General features: G+C 33.9%; 1 protein-coding gene across 1 annotated transcript in view; it reads left to right on the forward strand.

The window, feature by feature from the left end:
• Positions 1-25,431, forward strand: part of LOC124355624 (voltage-dependent T-type calcium channel subunit alpha-1H-like) — a 296,916-nt gene that overhangs the window by 265,148 nt on the left and 6,337 nt on the right. Inside the window, 16 exon segments of the mRNA XM_046806786.1 lie at positions 2,786-2,961; positions 4,590-4,720; positions 5,503-5,640; positions 6,807-6,972; positions 8,268-8,387; positions 8,534-8,847; positions 10,509-10,701; positions 11,171-11,320; positions 11,402-11,563; positions 12,412-12,630; positions 13,907-14,099; positions 14,753-14,904; positions 16,510-16,619; positions 16,956-17,086; positions 17,914-18,063; positions 19,320-19,441. Of these exon segments, the coding sequence (XP_046662742.1) occupies positions 2,786-2,961; positions 4,590-4,720; positions 5,503-5,640; positions 6,807-6,972; positions 8,268-8,387; positions 8,534-8,847; positions 10,509-10,701; positions 11,171-11,320; positions 11,402-11,563; positions 12,412-12,630; positions 13,907-14,099; positions 14,753-14,904; positions 16,510-16,619; positions 16,956-17,086; positions 17,914-18,063; positions 19,320-19,441 (2,627 nt within the window).

Raw genomic sequence — 25,431 nt, forward strand, 5'->3', positions numbered from 1 at the left:
TATGAGAGTACCTGTAACTGAAAAACATAGCATAACGTTTTCTTCGCAACACATTGAAATAATTCAATAAATCGTAGAGAGAAATGGAATAGATCGTTTAACAGTTCGCAGTAAATAGTTCGCCAGTTATTAGTTAGGAGCGTACCGAGCAGCGGAAGTAATTATAATAATTGAAATTAATAATTATTCTAATAGTTTGTAAAGCATTCATAGAGAATTCATAGAGCATTCATTCGAATTTAAAATGTTCTACAGTACCCTAAATGAAATCTACAATTCTACAATATAGCCACAACAATACCCTTCCCATCGTACACAAAAACAAAACGCATTTGAAATCTACAAGACAAAACGCGTTTGAAATCTTTAGTTGGTTTTTATTATAAAATAACATTCTTGAAACGTGTGATTATTTACCACTTTTAAAAGCGTAAATGCTCACTTGCTCATTGATGAGGTATGATTTCGCCGTAATCATTCCCGATAGCATCTTCTAGTATTTGAGCCGAAAGTCATTTTGTGCATAGTACATCCACACAACATAGTTGTTCATAAACCGACAGAGGACTTTTCTCAAAATATTAAGATTAAGATGTCCGATAGTTGGTTTTAATGTGTACCGTTTTACTGGCACATGAGGGGTTAGCTTTGAAATTTAAGTTTTGTGAAGGTTCAAAAAGGAAACGAAAATCTTCTGAAATTAATAAAGTTCAAACTAAAATAATACTTCTTCTTGAAAATAATCACTGGATTTAAAATTAAAATAAAAACTTCTTGATGACTTTTAAGTTCAAACTTGTAATATATTCGTCACTCAAAAAATGTACAAAGTTCTCACAGCTTGTCTTTTATTCAATTTTCAAAATTCAAAACTTTCACACTCTAATCTGATCTGGCAATTCTTCACTATAATTTATCTTCAAAATTCAATTTTATTCTGTTACTAATTTCTTTACTTTACTTTAAATATCAACAATATTTGTATTATAAAAATTCTTCTGTGTTAGAGAATTAAAATTACTTCTTTTCAGTGTTAGAGAATTAAAATTGCTGAAAGCATCTGTAACAACCACAAAACTCTTTTAGTATTTTTGTACATAAAATTTTATATACACGTGCTCACTGCACCAACAAGTTTTATATTGCACAGATCAAAAGGACAAGTTCCTAAATTCCCATTAAATTTAATTTTCACAATATTTCTTTCCCCAAGATTATCCAAAATAACTAAGAATGAATATTGACTGGACTCCAGTTAAAAAGTTCATTACCCGCAGGTTCGATGACAATTAGCAAGAAACAACTCTAAACACTTTCAAAGGCTTTAATCGTTACCACTACTACAGATCAACTGAGACGGGAGGTACGACACGTCTACCTCACCCCACCTCTCAATTTCGTTATCAAACTCTGCCATCTGCGATGCGCGCCTCGCTGATAGAAGGCTTTTTGTACTGTCCAGTCCTTATCATTCTTCTGGGCCTACTCCTTCCACCGGTAATCCAGTTACCCCAAAATTACTATTTAATACAATCGGTACAAATGCATCTAAATGAAATAATTCTGTTAAATATTTTTAAACCCTATAATACACTCGCATTTCAAAACTAACCTAACTGAAGATTGATTTGTTTCTTAAGTAAGATTTATCTAACATTTTCACGAAAACTATGTTTCTTCTCATGCAGTATAAATTAGCTCTTGGCTCACGTATATTGAATTTCAACATTTTAATGTTTCAATCATCTGATTAGACAGGGTTAAAAGTAAAAGCTTTGTATTTCCATTAATACCACAAAATTGGCAATATAGAAGAGTTAAAAATATGTATCTTTATTTCTAAAAATGTATACTGAGGTTGTTATGAGAAATAAATAATTGAATAACTTTTTTAGTTTGTTGTTACAGAAATGGGCAATATTTAAGATGGAGCTTGTATTGGGTTTTCTTAATTCAATCCCACATTGAAAAACCAAAACAGCTAATATTGATAACTTCTTTATTTTGCAAAACCTTTCGATAGTAATCTTCTTCAAACACATCACAAAAGTAATGTATGTTTTATTATTTTTTAAATGAATTTTGTAATGAATGTATGTTTTATTATTGTTAAATTACTTTGTAACGGATCTGAATAAGATAACCTCGCTATAAAGTAGAAATGGGCCATTTTAAAATATCATAATTTTGTATTAAGAATAAAGTTCTGACAGTATTGTGGTAAACCCTCAACGTTGAAAAAATATACTAGAGCTGTTCGTAAGTGTTCTGATGACCTTTGCTTGATGTATGGTCGACGGACTTATGCAATTCCAATCGATTTTTGACGAGTATGAAATTTCACTTTGTTCTATTGTGTTTAAAGTTTGTTTCTGACGATGGAAGGATTTTTAAGGAAACAGGATTTTTTTCCGGACATTTTCCATCATTCGGTGACACAAAAATTTAATACAATCTAGGTTAAACTAAACAAATCATACCAGAGCGTTGCGACATGCATAAGTCAGGAATAACACAAATCATGTTGTGTGTCAACTCCATACACACTATCTCTAAAAACAAACCACATCTCATCAAAACATCTTCATTGAGAATTCTTAAAGCAGAATCAGCGTGTGATGCACTTGCATATATAGAATTTGTGTGAATATAGGAATTCAGAATATTGATTTGCAGTTTACCTCAATATAATGTGTTCTAGAGGACTGTTTTCCACGCTTTTTAAGGTTCTCCTGAAGTAAATGGTGTTTTCTTTGTCCACACTGAAGACTGTTGTATGTTCCAGAGAGCCAGATGCTGAGCGGCGCTGCAATGCCGATAATCACACACACAGCCGCTACCCCTCAGGACTCTCCCAACACCACGTTGGACCCCACTTCCCGAGAGTTTAACAACCGCCTACACTCCGCCATGGCGTTGTACTCCAGCACTCTCTCCATAGACTCCATAGACTGTTCCATGGTCAGTAGACGAGACTTTAGTTAGGCAAGATCTGTACCTGCAAATGCGGTTAATATGTTATAAGACAACAAGAGAAATCACTTATTCACAAATCAGAAGCAGTTCTAGTAAATGACTTTATTTGTCATTTACTAGAACTGAAACTCTATACATGAAAATGTTGAATTTCAAATTCCTTAGTCTTATTTTGGTGATAGAACTATTTAACAAGTTCCATTTAAAAGTTACAATTAATTCACATCTAAATGTTTTAGAGTTTTTTGTTAAGTACATATTTTTAAATGTTTAAATGATAATAAGCTGTTTGTAATATGAATCATCTTCCATATTTTCACGACTAAAAATAAAATAATATAAATGTATGAGGCTTAGTGTAACCTGTTTAAAGGGCCGACGCTTGAGTAGTTCCATAGCAAATTTAAGCTAAAAATACGTTAAGGGTTTACATGGATACAATAATTACGTATTGAATAGTTTTATTCAATAAAAATACTATCTCCCGAAATCGTATTTGCCTTAGTTCGCCAATTTGTTTGGATGATCAACAAATTCATGAAATTAAAACGAAAAATACGAATGCAAAATTTGAAACGTGCTTTACACGCTGGGAAAACACACCACCTTTCTGGAATTAGGTGTTAATATGGAGACAATCGTAATACGTCTACAAGAATTCACTGATAATACAAAAACTACAGATTTAATGCATATAAAAACAATCTCACTGAGTCCTAGTTTGGTGTAATCTTGAGTATCGAATTGAACTTGTACTCACAATAACTAAGGAATAATATTTTAGAAACGGGATATTCTCTTTGGTATACTAAAAATCTTAAAGAATCTGTCTTGAAGAGAAACTTCCAAATCAACATTTTTAATTGGCTACGTTATGACACACTTTTGGTTATTGGACGAAACCCAACAGCTTTGGTTCAAATTGAAGTTTTGATCTTTTTCATATATTTCGTATTTGCTGTAAAAAAACTGAATATGGAAAGGTCTTCCCTGAAGAGAAAATTCAAAGTACATTAGTTTAATTTTAAAATTATTTTATTTTATTTTAATTTTAAAATATATGTATCGTTGCCAACGGTAACATAAGATGATAGATAATAGAAGAAGAAGAAACCTCACATAAACCTTAAAATAAAAATGTTTCAATTTGTTTTTTTTTAATATTTTATTATAATTCAATAGTTAAAAACGCTATTCTTATTGTAAGATTGCCTGTTATTACCGCTACTTTATTCATCAAGAAACATTTTAAATAGTTTTGGTAATTTGCTCCATGTTTTTAATTATAATATTAACTGTTATATCTAAGAAGTGAATAAAGACAAATATCTCTAGTTGGGAGCTGAAATTCTTAGTTTTTTCTTTTACAAAACTAATATGTAATGCATAATAAAGGGAGGGGGTTTCATTTTTAAACGTCAAATTGGAGAATACCCATATTACTGAATAATAGTTTAGTCTTTCATAAGACACCATTGGTTCATAGATATTTTGAATACCAACGAGTGTGGATTTGTTCATCACCTAATGTATATAAGCTCTAAAGTATAGTATGATACCTATAACCATCTTAATCTGGGAAAACATTTATTTAGTTTGTAACATGTTTTCAGTCATCCCAAGGAAGTGGTTTGCTGAAACCCCCCAACTTGACTGTGAACAACCTCAACCCCCAGATGTCACGCAGGGTCAGCCTCGTCACTTCTCCTAATACATCACTTCCCAAGAAGGAGCCCCCGTCCATGTTAGTATTTTATCTTTTAATTAGTTCCAAGGAATACGAATTGAATATAAGACTTGTCCTGAAAGTTAATTTCCGTTAAAAAGAAAACAATCATTGTATCAAATACATTGTATTCTTAAATGAAATAGCGTATCTCAAACTAATGTTCAATAAAGATACCCCAGTTTCAAGCTCTTAACTTTGCGTGCGACTAACTAAACCAAACCTTTCTCTAAGAGTCTCCCCGCCAATTTTGTGGCTGGCGGCTTTACAGCGTTTCTTGCATTGTGATTACTTTCATGGTAGAAATAAGCTGTAGACGATTCCAAGGTCTGAGCTGTAGACTGAGGTGTCCTCCTGCTACCCCCTGACCTGTTAAATTAGCTTGTAAGTGTCACTTCCATTATGGATCTACAATTTTTTATTTAAGCATTCATTTTACTCTTCTTTTGTTTCGGATTGCCTGCTGAAGTTTCATTTAACTAATTGCAATGTCTTGCATCTGACTATAAATGTTGGCTGGCTTAACATTCTTTCCAAATATTGGCCAGTCATTAAAACTCACAAGATTATAATTATGCTAAACTTTGTAAACGATCAAAAGAGACATAAAACGGAAGGCAAATTATAATGGCTGGAGGAAAGAGGCAATGGGCAATAATTTTACTGTAGTGGCGTTCTCAGAGCAAAACTGAGTAGCAAATTTACTCTCCGGATATGGCTTACATTTAAATATTCTTAAACTGATCCGAGTTTATATTTGTACATCTTTTTCCTGTTTCAATTTTCTTTGACCTACTTAGGGCTCCCAGGTTCCAGAGAGGATACTCATGGAAGCTGTCAAGACCTTCTTTGAAGAGAAAATCAAAAAGTCCTTCAGATCCTGAGGAAGAACAAGACATCGTATTAAATAACAACAACCATTTGTTGACTAGTCCGCTGTGAGTATCAGCGATTTAAAATATGCATGTGCCTTAATTAAAATATTTGTTAATTTAAGATAGAGTAGTAACTTTTTAGAAAATGTATGTTAACACAGGAAACCCTATTGTAAGCAAAGCTGGCAAAGCTTCATTTACGACGGACGCTATTGAAAGGCTAGTAAATGTATATTCATAATAAATTATTTATACATCTTAAAAACATATAGCACTAAAATCTACAATTTTTTGAGTGGCATATACTTCCTTATGTTTGAATGTTCAGTGAAAATCACAAATATCTTACAAAGGATGACACTAAGACCTGGCAAATGTATGATTAAAGGCCAATAAGATATTTTTTGAATCAGATAAAAACTGACGCTCAAATTAAAGAAAGCAGTGTAAGGAGGATATTGCTTAAGAGACATAAAATACAAATATGATAATAACTACTAACCATTGGAGTTACGTCATAGTTAATAAAGTTTAACTTAAAGCCTGATTTCCGTTTGCTTCCTTAGATAGAACTTTCTTCTGAACCAGCATCCGAAATCTCGTTTTCTAAACGATGATTACCAAGATAAATAATTGCTATGTTCCATTGCTTCATGTTTAATTATCAATAGTTCAAAATTTATATAATATTACGATACAAATGTATATTTTATTTTTAGATAGATAGTTTTTATTGTGAACGCACTTGCCGTGTCATACTCTACCGTCTATGTTGAAGATTTCAGCGAGTTATAAAATAGTTTAAAAGTTGATACCTAACCAACTTTTAAATAACAATTGAGATGGAAAAGTGCACATCCTTCCTTAATAATCACACTGGTAGATTCATGTTTTTATGGAATATATAATTTTTCCGGCTAGCAGTAGTTCGAATCAGTGCAGTCCTTAATATACATTTGAAAATGTACTTAAGTAATAACAAAAGTAAAAAGGCATGATCAAGTGGTTTTGGAACAACTTATGAATCAAAGTATGTACTGGGGTAAGTTTTATAGTTATTTTTATATTTTATAGTAAGTTTTATATTTTCATAAACGTTTCATTTATTTTCAAAGAAGTTAAGTAAACAATTCAGTGTCCAAAATGGTATCGCTTGTTACATCTATCAAAATTTTCTTATTTAAAAAATAAATTATAAGTGCTTAAAAAGAATATACGTGCTGTTTCAGCCATCTATCCGACCATTCCCATTGCAATGGCGGTTTGCTGGGAAATACCATACGAAACAATACGCAATGCCGCCGGCCTAGTTGTGCAGCAACCAGTAACAATCTCCTGAGTCCTCAAGGATCATTGCGGAACAGAGCAAATTCAGGCTGCTGTCACGTGCCTCAGGTAAACTTTAATTCTTTTATATTGGTAGTATTTTTTTTAATCCCCCGGCAGGCAAAAAAGAGATTGCGTCAGCGTGAAATGATGGCTTCAATGGCGCACAGCCAAATTCCATAAGCAGACATGTATTATGATAGAACTCAGTGTTGCCTATATAGAAATGAAGCTTCATGCAAAATTTGAATTTTGCGGGTGTTTTCAGGACATTGTGCGGAAATAACAGACAGAGAGACAGAAAGAATTTTTGTCTAGCCCCACGAATTATAGACTTTGCTAACGCTTAGCCAATTACCATGCAGGTTCTTGGAGTAAGATTATTTGGTTAAAAGAATCTACTTACCCAGAAGATTAACTTAAAAGAATCAATTCCGTCTGTATTCTATGTTGGTTATTATAACCAAAATAGTCCGTTGACTCTGAACCTTCTTATCGCTCTGCAACATGATATTGAAACAATAATCCTCATAATTACAGAATAATCAATTCGGACTCCTATCGATAAATTATTAAACGACATTTTCTGTGTGGTTAGCATCATAAACAACCGATTCTTGATCAATTATGACTTATGTAAACCTAGAAGTGCAGCTTGTCGTCTTCTGCGATTATACTGATAGTGGAGTATTTCGTCTTCTGCGTCTATACTGGTAATGCAGTTTGTCGTCTTCTGCGATTATACCACCGTAGGTCACTAAGCATTTCTTGGAAGAATAAGTAAGGCATATAGAATTTATTCTAATGTAAACGTAGCCGAATGTAAGAGAGAAATCAATCGTTGTTTGTCAAATGGAAGGATAAAGGAAGAAGAATAAACCTTACTTTCAAAGCTGAACCTTTTTAGTATTCATATTGGATATACCTTTTATTAAGGTTGTAATTAATTAATTATGTAAATGTTGATGAATATTAAGATTATACTTTTCTATACTAGTTCATGATTTACAGCCTTGTTTACAAAGCAGAACATAGCAGATATTTCTGGTGCTCAGTAAGTAAATAATTATTAATTAAGATAATAGAACCCTAATATGTTAGATTCAAATGCAATTTTAAACAATTAAAATTAAACGTTCCATTTGATTAGTCTATAGGCAAATTTTAAAATTCATCGTATTGAAGATTAGTAAATGTACTCTTGAATGACTCAACAGTGGTGCAGACCCTAAAGTAACATTGGAAATAGCATATTGCATTATTTTCAGAAAAAGAGGTAGTCCCAAATCAGAAGTAGCATTTCTATATATTCTAAAGTGATAACTTTTCTATAGATAACTTGATTTGGTAACTTTAAATTTCAGGTTGCATGGGTCGGAGGAAGTACGTTGGCCAGGCAGAACTCTCTTAGTGGTGGCAGTTCTTGTAGCAATCAGAACAGTCAGCTGATGCCGCCATCTCTTCCTGCTGTACAGATAACCAAGGTACAGGGGTGTAGCAATATTGAGTGCAGTAAGAGAAGACACATTCATAGATTTAAAGCAGTTCAGAGGAACCATTGTACCTCAATTATTTCTCAAGATGACAATGGAATATCTTAATAAAATGCAACAATCTTCACAAATTGCAGGTTGGGTCACCCCACAACTCCCACATGAGTGTCAACTCCGGGCGGGACCTCTCGGCTCACAACCTTTCCGAGGGCTACAGCAAGACACTAAACAAACTAGCAGAGTGCCCTCCCTCCCCTGCACCCCTGCCAAAGGTGAACAAGGTGAGGGAACCGCTGGTTGAGAAGCCACCCGCGCCGTTGCCTGAGGAGGCTACCCAGACTGATGAAGACCTCCCTCCCGCCATCAAGAAAGTCTTCTTCTTCTTTGAACAAAAAGGATGTCTTAAAGAAAGGGTGGACTTTTCACTGTACATCTTCCATCCAGATCACCCGTAAGTATGATAATTAGGTAAATAAAAGATTATAGTCGTCTGAGGACCGGAAGTACTGTGCTATCATAATTTTAATATCTTATCCGACTCATAAAATTTATCATAGACAATGTTTCTCAATGAGATTTGATTGTTTTCAACGGAAATTTTAAATGTAAAAAGTCTTTGAGATTTACAAATCCTATGTAACTTTAATTTCAAGGGCACTATTTCAGGATAGACTTGTAAGAGGTATTCATATTTCGTCACTCACTTAAAACCCTTAACAAATTGATTAATGAAGTGTATTTGAAGCTATTAATGTAGGTAACAAATCCTAATATATAATAATATTTGAGCAAATAACCTCCACTTCGGGTTAAAAATTTCTAATAAATATTAAACCAATCAAACTAACAAATAAACACTTATATGTAGGTAATATTATTTAAAGCCGCTTCAAACTATGAGTTTATGAACTAAAAACAAAACACTAGAGAAAAAAATTATAGAAATATAAATATGTAGAAGCAGCGAAAGAATATGATGTAGATTGATAAAAATAATGGAAAAAAGAAACCCCAAATGTAAACATACAATTTAAGTAAGCTTAATCTTTTTCAACCTAACAATCAAATTAATAGTTTTTTAATTCATTTTATGCACAGTTTTGAATGTATTTTTGTACATCAAAAATTAAAATTAAATAAAAATTAAACTAAAACAAATTATTTTAATACTAACACTCAAATGATATAAATTGTATTATCTTATAGATCATCAATTAATAAAATAAAATATGAAAATCCAAGATTGATTATCAACAAAATCACAGTTTTCCATCAGCCCTCTTACCCTCTTTCAACCCTTAAGCATGACTGATTACGGTGGTGTAATCGGTTTTAGTTTGGGTTAATTATTCGACTTCTTTATTTTGGTGTTCTTATTTTCTAATTCACAACCTTATTATTTATATAATATAGATATTTTTTCAGATATTTTTATGAAAATAGGAAAATTGGAAATAAGGATTTTGATATTTCCACGAGAAATAATAAAATATAAGAACGTGAGTTTAGCTTTTACATAAAACATTAAATTTTTGTACATATATAATTCATGAAAAATATTAATGTTATTTCATTTATAAAATGTATTTTTCTTACTTCATTTGTAATAAACTTGGAACTAATAAAATAGCATTGTTAATAAAAATGTTATTTCTTGAGCCTTGCGTGTTCATGTTAATAACTTTTATAATGTGGACAATCCAATCATAAAAAACGTATTTTACTCCGTTTCGTCTATTTGCTGTTTTTTAAAAATTCTATAAACTGATATTCAGAATCATACCAATGTTTCAAATATTCAATTTTTAATTCGTCCTTTGGCTCTAAAGGGTTACCTGTAATTAAAAGGACTGTGAGTATAATATTATGAAAAAGCTACACAAAATTAACCGCACTAACTTAAGGGGTTTTGAGAAAATTAATGGTTAGACATTTTTTGGTGAAGTACATGGGATTTGCTAGAAAATCCGCAAATAATTATTTTAATGTTTCATTAAAACATTTTCTACTAAGTATTTTACACAATTAATAAGAATTTTAATTTTTGAATTGCGTTTATTATCCCTCTCCCTTTCGTATAATTTTTTAATTTTAGAAAATATATTTTCACAGGTTCCGACTGTCGTGTGCGAGGTTCGTAGGCCGCAAGTGGTTTGACAATGCAGTGCTGCTGTTCATAGCCCTCAACTGTATTACTCTAGCCATGGAACGGCCTAACATTCCTCCTGACAGCCCTGAGCGACTTTTCCTGTCTTCAGCCAACTACGTCTTCACCGTTGTCTTCGCCATAGAAATGTTCGTTAAGGTGCGCCTGCTTTGGACTAATTTTGTGAATCAGTTGGTTGGAACTTACCAATTAATACTAATTCATTGTGTTAGTGATATTGGTAAAACTTCATTATTACTTAAATGTATTATTGATATAGAAGTTTTTAAATTATAGAAAGGGAAGTATTGACAAAACGCCATCATGAAAACTTGGCCCGATAAAAAACCAATCTAAAATTACAAATAGATATACTAAAGATACTAACACTAAAGGAAGAGTTGTCACAAAATCTAGTCAGATTTATAGTCTTGCTTGCATTTAACTCTATAATTTCAGAGACTCGAGTTGTTATTATTAAGGATGTCTATAGATTTATGGGTATCCGATCTTCAGTATAAGAATATTCAAGGATGGCATCTTAGCACTTGTGTAGGTAGAGGAGTACTGAGAGGTGTGTACACGAAGATAAATTAGTTTCATTAAATATTAACCATAACGATTCTAGGTGGTGGCCACAGGAATGTTCTATGGGGAAGATGCTTACTTCATGTCTGGTTGGAACGTCATGGACGGTTTACTTGTCATCATATCCATCATCGACCTACTCCTCTCCCTACTTACGGCCAGTAGTCCCCGGATTTTTGGCATTCTTAGGGTAAGTTCGCAAAAATTCAATGATGTTTGCTGTTTTTCTTCAGGCTGTGATTATTCTGACCGATGATTCTCAATGGTGCAGGTGTTCCGGTTGTTGAGGTCACTGAGGCCTCTACGGGTGATAAACAGAGCTCCCGGTCTCAAACTGGTGGTCCAGACCCTCTTGTCATCGCTGAGACCCATCGGCAACATCGTCCTCATCTGCTGCACCTTCTTCATCATCTTCGGCATTCTCGGCGTACAGGTGTGTCAACATTAGAGTTTTTAATTAATTGTATCTCTGTTTTAGTAAGGCCTTGAGAAACTAATTTTGAACAATGAGACATTGCTTTAAACTTCTTAAAGGGTTTGTGATGAGGCTGAATTCTTTTTGGAGAGATTTTTATCTCCAATGAGCGTTGTTATTGTGATGAATTACAAATTCGCATTGGTTATACTGAGATAGTCTGCATCAATACTGAAAAACCTACATTATAATGAGATAAAAATTACATTACACATTAATTTACCAATGTAATATATTTTTCTACAATGACTATAATCACTTTAAACAGAAAACATTTTAGTGTAATACTGATACATTGATTACATTGATCGTATTCATGGCTTCATTAACAGCTATTCGTCAAGGATTGATAACACAACACAACAACGAAGAATTGGTTACGGACCTGAGTTGTGATCCAAGTAAATTAGATTACTGCGGCTTTTTTATATACATTTCTTGTCTATTTTTCAATAATTTAACTTTCAAAATGTGGACTTATATGTTAACGTTTATGCATTGCACACAATTCACCACCAAATGTCTGATACCTTAAAACCTAGATTTTTAATTTCTGCAATATATGCGAAGACATCAGTATACATTAGTAAAGTGCCAAATTACAGATTTAAATACAACCCTGATTGCACAATGACAGTAATTGCTAATACTTTTTAAATTTCTATTGTATATACTCGTAAAATGTTGTAAAGTTGAGGCCTTCTTTATATCCAAGAGACTCGGAATCAATGTTGATCTATCTAATTTTGTCATTTATTTCTAAGAAACCTGAATCATCATCTCAACAGAAATATTTGTTCTGACAGCTATTCAAGGGTATGTTCTACTACTGTGTTGGACCCGACATCAAGAACGTCAAGAACAAGACGGATTGTCTCGCGGACAGTCGCAATATGTGGGTGAACCGCAAGTACAACTTCGATGATCTCGGCAAGGCGCTGATGTCACTATTCGTCCTCTCCAGTAGAGACGGTTGGGTCAACATCATGTACACGGGGCTAGATGCGGTCGGAGTTGACCAACAGGTTGGTAGGCATTACGTCAATTAGAGTAGTAATTCTAATGTCTGCTGTGTTTTTCCATCTTTTCCACTGCTGCTACAAAAATATGTTTGAATTTTAAACTGAGCAATAAAGTATTTTAAAGTAATGTCGGAGGGTAATTTAGGTAAGGTGGATGAAAGATTTCAAAGTACTTTTTCATGAGCAAGACTCAAATATACTGCACCAACTATGGCACAACCGTTTATACCTGACAAGACAGCAGACGGGGAGATGAAAACAAAATTCATCAAACAAACTTATCGGACAGAATAATTTAATTGCTGATGCAAACTCTTTTTTTTACTTTCTGCAATGAAAAAATGAAATTAAATGTACATAGTGGAATAAAAATTAATGTGTCACCGATATAGACATTTTCACATTTACAATCTTTCGATTTCTTAATAAAAATATAATACATGGTATACTTTTTAAAATAGCACGCATTGTTATTCTGTCGTTTCGGCAAAAAGGCAAACTCAACATTGCCGACAGAAATATAATTCACTCGAACCAGAAGTGCTCATACACGTGCAAAGCCTACGAATTTGCGGACGAAGTCGCGGGTAACTGCAAGCTTTACACAGTACATCCAAGATAATGTATTACTTTATTATGTATTGTACAATTTAATAAAAACACATAATAAACCATAATTTTCACGTAATATTAATCTATAGTAACCAAGCCACAGCAAAGCGTGGCCGGGTCAGCTAGTAAAAATATAAAAATTAATAGGATTCGGATTATAGCACTGCAGCTACACTTCGTTAGGAGTAATTAATATTATAGGTTGTACTGTTTTATTTTATAGTTGATGTTGGTATACGTTCCCCCTTCTTTCATTCACATCTGCTGTTATGTTTCATTAGGAGCCATATTTAAGCCTACAGATTTTATTCAGTTCTAACAAATTACTTTAAATATTAATTGTTCGGATATTCAAAAACATATTTTCAATTAAATCCAAATTTTATATTTTTAACCATCGCTATAATTGCTGTATTGCGAGTAAGGGATTGTTTTTCAAATTCAATACAATCGGATCATCGGATTCGGATTCAAACAAATCAGGGTCGAGTTTTGGGTTAAAAGAATATTAACAATTTTGATGTTTAAAATACCGTATGAACCAAGTGAAGTTACCAGTAACAATTGATATTTATGCCTCAGCCATTTCAAGACTTTTGTTTTAATGGATTTCGGCTAAGCGAGTTCCCCTTGTACACTGAGGAGTTCAGAATCATTGATTTTTCAGCCAATAGAGAACTACTCCGAGTGGCGGCTTCTTTACTTCATCTCGTTCATCCTCCTGGTCGGGTTCTTCGTGCTGAACATGTTTGTGGGAGTTGTGGTTGAGAACTTCCACCGGTGTCGGGAGGAGCAGGAGAAGGAAGAGCGTGTCCGTCGGATGGCCAAGCGAGCCAAACAGATGGAGAAGAAACGGAGAAGTAAGTATCCTGCCCCCCCCCCCCATACAATAAATGTTTCTCTAAAAGATTGTGTGGCGTTAGATTAGTTGTTCTAATTCCATCAAATTGAATTTTTTGTCTAAAAAGGAGAGTTTAAACAAAACACATGGAAATTATTTATTTGTGTAGTAGAAAACACAAAAGTCCAGTCTGGAAGGTTTTTAACAAAATTCTAATTTGTGCCAATATTTTGTCCTTCTTATATAATACTCATTTAATGCAATCTTTTGCTCTTACTGTGTGTTTTCATCTGATTTTTGTTTTACATTTATGTCTCGTTTAGTTGTTTGTGAAATATGTGGTTCACAAATTTAATTTTTTTATCTGTATGGTCGGGAAGGTATTTCGTGAACAGTTGTTTGAATGCTTACCTCAAGTTGTGGTTAGCCTAATAAAACAATAAATAATGGAACCATGTAGTAGTCTTCTATTAATAATTTCTTGGACTCGAAACTTCAGTATACTTTACTACTAAATGAGTTGTGCTTGCAATCTTAGTATCTTGGCATCTTAGTTTACAAACTTGTGTTTATACATTTTACCACAGACTATAGATATTTATATAACAGAAATCTATAGTCTGTGCTCTTACTGTGATCCTGGTCTCTATCTCACCAAGATTGTGTTACTAGAGATGCACGAGCCGCCGTACTACACTACCTACTCACGCTCCAGGCTGTTTGTGCACAACGTGGTCACCTCCAAGTACTTCGACCTGGCGATAGCTGCCGTCATCGGCCTCAACGTCATCACCATGGCCATGGAGTTTTATATGATGCCTAAGGTTTGTCATATATGTTCATTATTGCAATAACTTTTCCTCGAATATGATAAATTTAAACTGTAAATAATTGGTATATGTATGATTTTAGTAATGTAAAACCTATCTCTGAAGTCTTGGTTCAGAGATACAACACTAATACGCTGGTTAACTGACACGTCGCAACGCAGACCTGTCTGCATGTTAAAATAGTGTACAAAATATAAATACTGACATTTGTTAGAGTTAACAGTCTCAAATATGACAATTTTAATTAATGAATTATTATTTATATTTTTTTAATTTATGCCGGTAAACTAGACTAGTCTACTAATGGCAGTAAACTGAACATTCCATCTAGTTTTTGCACTGTAATGTACATAATTAGTTACTTAATTAACGTTTCCAGAACGATTAACATAAATGTTTACCGTTATACTATTTCTAACTATCCTCATGTTTAAAAAATAGATAACTATTTGTATTTAAATTATTTATTAATTGTTGAACTTCCAATGGTCCGTAACCAACTTTCCAACGTAGTTTTTTATTATTTAGCATATTGTAAATTTAATTTTAACTATACAGAATATCATTAGTAATATTTAAAAGCAGTATCCTGATGTAACATCCTTCAAGAAGAATGTAACATGGATATCTTAAATATAATGTTGCCATATGTAACTGTTTACTGTTTGTTTTACCTTAAACTGTATAACTGAATGGAAGAGACTTGTGTAATAGGACAGAGATGAAGGCTATATTGTCTTGCGATATGAGAACAATTTGAAATAGAAGGCGTTTAAGAATGAGGACTAGACATTCCAGAGTTAGAATGGGATATAGCGATTAAAGTGGTTTGATAATATGAATAAATAGCTTGCCATGAACATAGAAGACAACAGAAAGTTAAATCCAAAGAAGAAGATAAAGAGGAAGGCCTAGTAACAGTAGATTTAAGGTATTTCAGTACGTTTTTGAGATAGAAGAAAGAAAAGCGGCTGAGGGTGCTAGAAGATATCAAATGGAAAAAGCAGATATTGCAAGGAACCTGGTACAACGCAAATCAGAGATGATGATAATGATGTTAAGCTGATGATACTACTAATTTTTAATTCATGGAAACAGTAAATGCATTTTGCTTTCCGTATAAAATACATTCTTACATACTAAAGTTGTTAGATAATTTAAAGTTTAATTGTTACGAAATTATATGGAAATAACATTAACAAGTTATTATTCTACTTTAATGAAGTTTTTATTGAGACCCTAATGTGTAGCTCCATATCACATTGTTTACTAGTTGATTCATTTGTTGTGTAAGAAAACTCCATATACTGAAACTAGGATTCAAATTCGTATCCTCAGCTCATAAGATTCAAGACGATGAAAATTGAAGAGCCGACCGAATATAGCATCGTAATAATTCTCAGAAAAGACATTACAGTCCCAAAGACAGTATTTTACATAAAAAATTTACTTTCTTTTTATTTGGAAGTTGAGAGTAGTAATATTACTGTAATCCTAAACCATATTGGTTGAAATAAACTCGAGTTACTATTAAATAGTCTATTTACTAAAAAAGAGATATAATATGTTATTAAAAATCAATGTGTTTTTTTATTTCAGGCCTTATCGTATGCATTGAAGATCTTCAATTATTTCTTCACCGCTGTTTTCATCCTGGAGTCCATTATGAAATTGGTGGCACTGGGTCTGAGATTGTATTTAAAGGACAAGTAAGCCTACTTCAATGAAATTATACATCTCTTATTTGCAAAGAGAAAGACAAAATTTAGTACTGTAGCAACAGATTCAAACATAAATTCAAACGTTCATATAGTAAATAAATTCAAAACATTCAATATAAACCAAACATAGGAACCATTTCAATTCAGCTCAAAAGAATTATATCTTTCAAACAAGTATATTTCTCTTTTTGTTCTTGTATTTCAATATACTGTATGTATACTGAAGCATCTGTGTGTAGATTGAAAGATTTATGTTAAACGCATGTTTTAATGTCTCATTTTCGTTGTCAACAAAAATTAATTCGGAACTGGTTTGTTCTTTAGATGGAATCAACTTGACATAGGAATCGTAATCTTGTCAATTGTCGGCATAGCTTTAGAGGAGGTGGAGTCCAAAATCATCCCCATCAACCCCACCATAATTCGAGTCATGAGGGTTTTACGGATTGCTAGGGGTAAGTACTTTTCCTGATGGGTAGGATTCAAAGGTGAACGTAATCTCAAAGTTTGGGACAAAAATCAAAGAAAACATCGGTTAAATCTCATCACATTTTTTAACTTTTACAAACCTTTTGTCATAATTTGAAAATCAGAATTATATTTATGTCAGAATGATACTACGTTTTGAGTGAAATTTTATTCAAAATGTGTTATTACTCTAATTGTATTAACCATAATTTTATAGCTTGGAATGGTTTTAATATTTCTTTATACCAAAACCAAATGATTTTTTTACTATACAAAAAAGTGTAGTAATTTTAGTAGTTACTGTTGACTTAAAAAAATACAAAAGTTGCAAACATGAGATTTTTTTGTGTGAATGTTTTTTAAATGCGACTGAAAACTTTATTATATAATTAATATATCAGTACGGTCAAAATTGTAATTTAAATATTTTGACGTCAGAGTTAGTAAATTTCAATTAAGATTTGACAAAAATATTAATCTTTATAATTAGTAAAAAAATAACTTGTGGACAATCAAATTCGTAGGAGAGGAAAAAGTTCCTTGTAGAAGGTCCACCGAACACCACACTGGTTAACTGCACACTATCTGGCCTCCCAACTCCACACTACCACCACGGGTTTTGACTTGCACTCTCAAATTTGATCCATATCTTTAACATACTCAAATCATAATCTTTACAATCCTATAGATAGGAAAATAACGGAACATTACTATGTTAAGATTGCCTGTGAGATAGGAAGGAATAAATTGTTAAACAAAACAGGAACATGGAATTTTGCATGTATTTAATAATCCTCCCTTATCTCTGTTACAGTGTTGAAGCTCCTAAAAATGGCCAAGGGTATTCGAGCTCTTCTGGATACTGTGATGCAAGCCCTTCCTCAAGTCGGAAATCTTGGATTGTTATTTTTTCTTCTATTCTTCATTTTTGCCGCTCTAGGAGTGGAACTTTTTGGAAGACTTGGTTAGTAATTCCATCTTTTAAATAGTCAAATTGGTCTGTTGAGTGAAGAATCTAAGATTTTACCTATGTTTAACTCATTTTACATTGTAAATCCGAGTTATAATTTAGTCAATATAAACTACCTAGTTAATAACTCTTAGTTAACTGTACTCTTTAATAATGCATTACTGTATCTTGAGAGTTTGTATAGACATTCAATTGTTTTACAAAGAAAATATTCAAATCTCTTTTAAACTATCTAGTTGACTCTAAGTTTAAAGTTATTAATATGCATATAACTATAAATTACATATCTGCAAATTTTGATAACCTCATATATTGAAGATGACCGCGACATAGAGTTAACTGGTATATTAATTTGGTTGTTCTAAATGCGTGTCTTATATATAGCATCACCGCAGTAAACACAGGTATTCCTATTATAATATAGTATAGATTGAAAGAGCCTGTTTTAATCAACCGTGTAACTTTTTTTAGGACAGGACAACCATATGTTAATTAATTGAACCACTATTTTCAATTTGTTTATATTTATAGCATATATAAATAAATATATAGAGCATAGAGTAAGCTTGAAAGAAACAACACCTCTTATTTCAACCAATTTTGAGCACAGAGTAAGAAAACGTGCAGTAAAGAGTAATAACATTTTTAGTAATACTTTTAACTGTTTATTTTATAAAATGTTAAGTATTGGTCAGTACCGTAATACAGATACCATAAAACGGAGTTACTGTGTAACTTTTAGTACAAGTTTAAAGACTATTGTAAAATCCATCTTAGTTCTCGTTTTACAGAAGTAGGCTTCTCAGATCTGAGTAAAATATATGTTTATTTCCTTAGTCGGGGAAACAAGGCAAAATCAACTATGGTATATAAAATACTAAGACCAGAATAAATCACAATGGCCATAATTACAATGCCTTGATTCATTGTTTGAGCAGCCATGGGTGTTCACATATTCACTACTTTCAACTATCTAAAAACTTGCAATTGTATTTCTTTTTTATAATTATGTTCAGGATTTCATTTAATAAACGTACTGCATCAGTAATGCAATATTCATATTTAAATTTATGTTGAATTTATAAAACACCTGAGTAAACTATATTCCAATGTAAATTCCGAAATAGATTTAGTCATCTTTTGAGCATGTAATTCAAATCAGATCGTAGGCACCTTACTTTTATATGTGTGGCAAGAGCATACTTGTATAAATGACATTACATTGTAACAAACGCTTGATTTGTGCTTAGAATGTAGCGAGGAACACCAGTGCCAGGGGCTCGGGGAACACGCACATTTCAGCAACTTTGGGATGGCCTTCCTCACCTTGTTCAGAGTGGCTACGGGTGACAACTGGAACGGCATTATGAAAGTAAGGATATTCTGAAATTACAATTTAAGGTGCCAACACAATATTTAAAATAGCACAGTTCGTAAAGTACCCTTAAGGCTTGAAGTAATAAGAAGTGAAACACTATGTTTAGTCGGTCCTTCAATTAAGGACATATTCAGGCGCCTTTATTTTTCAGTGAGCCAAAGCTCGACATCAACTTGAAATTATTGCAGGAAATTTTTTAATGATCAGCTCTTTAAGGTGGGTTGGCCCCATGGGATCTGTATTTTTATAGTTAATCAACAAGATTAGAAGAACACAATTGCAAGAGTTTTTTTTTGTGTGGTTATTATTCTAATAGAAAACCAACTTAATCATAGGCTAGAACAAAAAAGCAGTATTGATGTTCCGTGTATGCACATCCACTTCTAGGGGTAGTGGTCAAACTATGAACAAGATTTACCAACAGCGGAAAAGGCTGATCAAGAAAAGGCTGTGCTCACCAAAACTAGCTCCTTTACTGATTGCCTGTGCCTCCTTCCTTCGTATTACTGTGCAGGTACTGGAGTAGACCTTTCAAAACATAATTGAGGACCTATAATTAATATTTTATACTACATACTATGAGCAAAATTTTAGATCTGCAGTCCGATAATTAATCGGCTTTCTCTAATCCCATCTTCACTGAACGTTCTTTCTAACCACAATCAAATCAAATCAAATCAAATTATTTGTATTGTTGAAGACATTTACATGCATAACAATCGTCAGTGTACATTAAAAATGAACTAGCCTAGTTTCTAAAATAACTAAAGGTCCTTATCAATTAGAAAACAATTAGTACTATAATATTCCTTTTCAGATAACAAGCACTTTATCTTCCTCCTAAATGATATTGAAGTGTTGGCCTCCTTGAACCCAGATGGCAAGTTATTGAAAAATTTTATGCAAGAGTAAAGGGTTTGTTTTTCAAAGAATGTTGTTGAATGTTTTGGGAGAGTTAAGGAATTTGTACCGCGGAGATTATAATTTGACTGTTGTACTGGAAAAAGGTGTTTGTTTTTAAAGACAAATGTCAAACATTCCAGTATATATAGACTAGGATATGTCAACAATTTATTTTGTCTAAAAAAACCTCTACATGACTGAGAACGATTGAGTCCACATATCACTCTTATGGCTTTCTTCTGGAGGGTAAACAAGGCTTTAGTCTTAGTGGATTCATGACCCCATATGATCAAGCCATAACTCATGTAAGTGTAGAAGCACCCATAGTAAGCTGTCAGCAAAACATCTTTACTAGAAAAAGTAGCCAATCTTCGTAAGATGAACAGACTGCTGCTTAATTTTTTAATTACTTTGTCGATGTGATTGTGAAAGGACAAATTACAATCAATTACCAGACCCAGAAAATCAGCGCTGGGACTAGGACTAAGACGAAAGTCGCCAATGACTATATCAGAAGAGTTTGCATCTGTTCGAGACGATCTTAAATAGAATTCAACAAGTTTTGTCTTCTTTACATTTACATGAAGTTGGTTTTTTTCCAGCCATTGCAACAAAGAACTACTCTGAATAAATATATCAGTTTCTAGTCGCCCTCTGTTTCCATTGGAAATGCTGAAGGATGTGTCATCAGCAAAAAGACATAAGTTACCCATATTTACAGCTGTAGGGATATCATTCACAAATAAGAGAAAAAGTATAGGTCCGAGAACGGAACCCTGTGGCACACCTGTCAAAGTAGACAACTCCTTCGACTCGTATGTGCCCAGGCAATCCGAACTGTCAATATATGGAACAGCCACCACTTGTTTTCGGTTGAGCACAAAAGATGAAACCCAATCATAAGCCTTGCCTCTAATACCGACCTGTCGGACTTTTTCAAGTAACAAATTGTGAGGTACTACATCGAACGCCTTACTTTGGTCCAAAAACAGAGCAAAGGTGTACCTGTGATCATCAAGCGAAGAAACAATCTCTGATACAAAATTAAATATTGCATCTGTAGTAGAAACACCCTTTCTAAACCCAAATTGTTGGTGACAGACCACCTTGTTCAATTCAAGGAAAGATTCAAGACGGATAAGAAAGAGCCTTTCCAAGACCTTAGAAAATGTGGAGAGTATAGATATTGGCCTGTAGTTTTCTGGGTCCTGATGATTTCCATTTTTAAACAAAGGCTTCACAATTGCTGTTTTGAGAGGTTGAGGAAAAACTCCAGTTTGGAAGGATGCATTTGTTAAATGAGCTAGAGGCACAGCCAAAAATTCGGCACAGGACTTTAGAATTTTTGATGATATCCCATCTTTTCCTGAGGAGTTACTCGTGCGTAGTGATTTGATTACTTTCAAAACTTCAAATTCATCTGTTGGCGTCAAGTACAAAGAAGGACCTACATGCTCAGATGACCTATAGCACTCTACTGATGAAGAGGGTCGTAACGAGTTCAGTCGTCGTTCAATCCAAACCCACTAATCACCAACAGTCATGTAGTTTGTTTCTCTAAATCAATATTCGTGCGTCTAAATAATTATGAACTAGAACTAAGAAATGTTGCAAAGTAATATCGTAGCCTAAGAATTAAGTGTTAAAATATACCAGTATTTAATCTAACATTTTACCGGCCATCGCCAAAAAATGATGATAATATTTTTGTTACATATATTGTGTTATTCTCTTATGTCGCTATAGTATTTTCTTTAATCTACATACTATCTAATAGGTATTTATCAAGCAAAGCCAATTCCTTCCTTTACCCGCTCTTGGGATGCAAAGAAAGCTATATGCTTATCAACTCCATCCAACATTGCATTTCAGTGCGCGATTCATGACTGTAAGCTTACCACCCATTGCCAATATATCCAAGCGTTTTTTTTAAATCGGAAATGAATAAAAGACGAGTCTAATTTTGAAATAAATTTAGTGTTTTTACTATGATTGATCGCTTTTTATGACCTAATGACTATCCCACAGATAAGAATCGTATTGTTTTATGTGAAGTTAGAACTATGTAGATTTATTTTTGCTTTTATTGGTAACCCAGGTTACATCACTATTCAATACCAAATGCCGTGTCTTTAGCAAAAGAAGATCTGGTTACTTCTATAGACTCATGTCATCCAAGTGTCGGATTGCAAACGTTGAATAACAAGAAGATCTGGTTTCTTATACAGACTCATGTCAATCAAGTGTCGGATTACGAGCGTTGAATAACAAGGATATCTTGTTTCTTATACAGACTCATGTCATCCAAGTGTCAGATTGCAAACGTTGAATAACAAGGAGATCTGGTTTCTTATACAGACTCATGTCATCCAAGTGTCGTATTGCAAACGTTGAACAACAAGGAGATTTGGTTTCTTACACAGACTCATGTCATCCAAGTGTCGGATTGCAAACGTTGAATAACAAGGAGATTTGGTTTCTTACACAGACTCATGTCATCCAAGTGTCGGATTGCAAACCGTTGAATAACCAAGGAGATTTGGTTTCTTACACAGACTCATGTCATCCAACTGTCAGATTGCAAACGTTGAATAACAAGGAGATCTGGTTTCTTATACAGACTCATGTCATCCAAGTGTCAGTATTGCAAACGTTGAATAACAAGGAAATTTGGTTTCTTACACAGACTCATGTCATCCAAGTGTCGGATTGCAATCGTTGAATAACCAGGAGATTTGGTTTCTTACACAGAGTCATGTCATCCAAGTGTCAGATTGCAAACGTTGAATAACAAGGAGATTTGGTTTCTTACACAGACTCATGTCATCCAAGTGTCGGATTGCAATCGTTGAATAACCAGGAGATTTGGTTTCTTACACAGACTCATGTCATCCAAGTGTCAGATTGCAAACGTTGAATAACATCTGGTTTCTTATACAGACTCATGTCATCCAAGTGTCGGATTGCAAACGTTGAATAATAAGGAGATCTGGTTTCTTACACAGACTCATGTCATCCAAGTGTCGGATTGCAATCGTTGAATAACCAGGAGATTTGGTTTCTTACACAGAGTCATGTCATCCAAGTGTCAGATTGCAAACGTTGAATAACAAGGAGATTTGGGACTCATGTCATCCAAGTGTCGGATTGCAATCGTTGAATAACCAGGAGATTTGGTTTCTTACACAGACTCATGTCATCCAAGTGTCAGATTGCAAACGTTGAATAACAAGGAGATCTGGTTTCTTACACAGACATAACTCAACATGTCAAGGAGATTTGGTTTCTTACACAGACTCATGTGTCATCAAGATTGTCATCCAACGATTGCAAACGTTGAATAACAAGGAGATTTGGTTTCTTACACAGACTCATGTCATCCAAGTGTCGGAATGCAACCGTTTGAATAACCAGGAGATTTGGTTTCTTACACAGACTCATGTCATCCAAGTGTCAGATTGCAAACGTTGAATAACAAGGAGATTTGGTTTCTTACACAGACTCATGTCATCCAAGTGTCGGATTGCAATCGTTGAATAACCAGGAGATTTGGTTTCTTACACAGACTCATGTCATCCAAGTGTCAGATTGCAAACGTTGAATAACAAGGAGATCTGGTTTCTTATACAGACTCATGTCATCCAAGTGTCGGATTGCAAACGTTGAATAACAAGGAGATTTGGTTTCTTACACAGACTCATGTCATCCAAGTGTCGGATTGCAAACGTTGAATAACAAGGAGATTTGGTTTCTTACACAGACTCATGTCATCCAAGTGTCGGATTGCAATCGTTGAATAACCAGGAGATTTGGTTTCTTACACAGAGTCATGTCATCCAAGTGTCAGATTGCAAACGTTGAATAACAAGGAGATCTGGTTTCTTATACAGACTCATGTCATCCAAGTGTCGGATTGCAAACGTTGAATAACAAGGAGATTTGGTTTCTTACACAGACTCATGTCATCCAAGTGTCGGATTGCAAACGTTGAATAACAAGGAGATTTGGTTTCTTACACAGACTCATGTCATCCAAGTGTCAGATTGCAAACGTCGAATGACAAGTAATATCGATTCCAACACACCCAATCCTCAAAGTTCATATTCTGAGTAGTTGCGTTTAAGGACCATATCATCAGTAGCATTATATCATCAGGAATTACAGTATATAAGTTCTCGATGTGGAAGGTCAACCACATTTGACCGAGTGTAGAGGTTAAACCATGTGATGACCAGGCTGAATGTGTGCGCAACTGCTTCGTACACGCCGGCATCACTCCTATATTCTTCCTTATTTTCATTCTGATGGCGCAGTTAATACTGTCAACAATGTACGTGAATTTCTTTGCAGGATACGTTACATGATGAGTGTGATGACCAGGCTGATTGTGTATGCAACTGCTGCTTGTACGCCGATATTACTCATATATTCTTCCTCATTTTCATTCTGATGGCGCAGTTAATACTGTCAACAATGTACGTAACTGTCTGTGCAGGATACGTTACATGATGAAGTATGATGGCCAGGCTGATTGTGTGTGCAACTGCTGCTTGTACGCCGATATTACTCCTATATTCTACCGCATTTTTATTCTGATGGCGCAGTTATAACATTCAACAATGTACGTAACTGTCTGTGCAGGATACGTTACATGATGAGTATGATGACCAGGCTGATTGTGTGTGCAACTGCTGCTTGTACGCCGATATTACTCCTATATTCTACCGCATTTTTATTCTGATGGCGCAGTTATTACTGTCAACAATGTACTTCTGTGCAGGATACGTTACGTAATAAGTGTGATGACCAGGCTGATTGTGTATGCAACTGCTGCTTGTACGCCGATATTACTCATATATTCTTCTACATTTTCATTCTGATGGCGCAGTTAATACTGTCAACAATGTACGTAACTGTCTGTGCAGGATACGTTACATGATGAGTATGATGACCAGGCTGATTGTGTGTGCAACTGCTGCTTGTACGCCGATATTACTCCTATATTCTACCGCATTTTTATTCTGATGGCGCAGTTATTACTGTCAACAATGTACTTCTGTGCAGGATACGTTACGTAATAA

Source organism: Homalodisca vitripennis, chromosome 2, assembly GCF_021130785.1.
Source record: "Homalodisca vitripennis isolate AUS2020 chromosome 2, UT_GWSS_2.1, whole genome shotgun sequence".
NCBI classification, from domain to species: Eukaryota; Metazoa; Arthropoda; class Insecta; order Hemiptera; family Cicadellidae; genus Homalodisca; species Homalodisca vitripennis.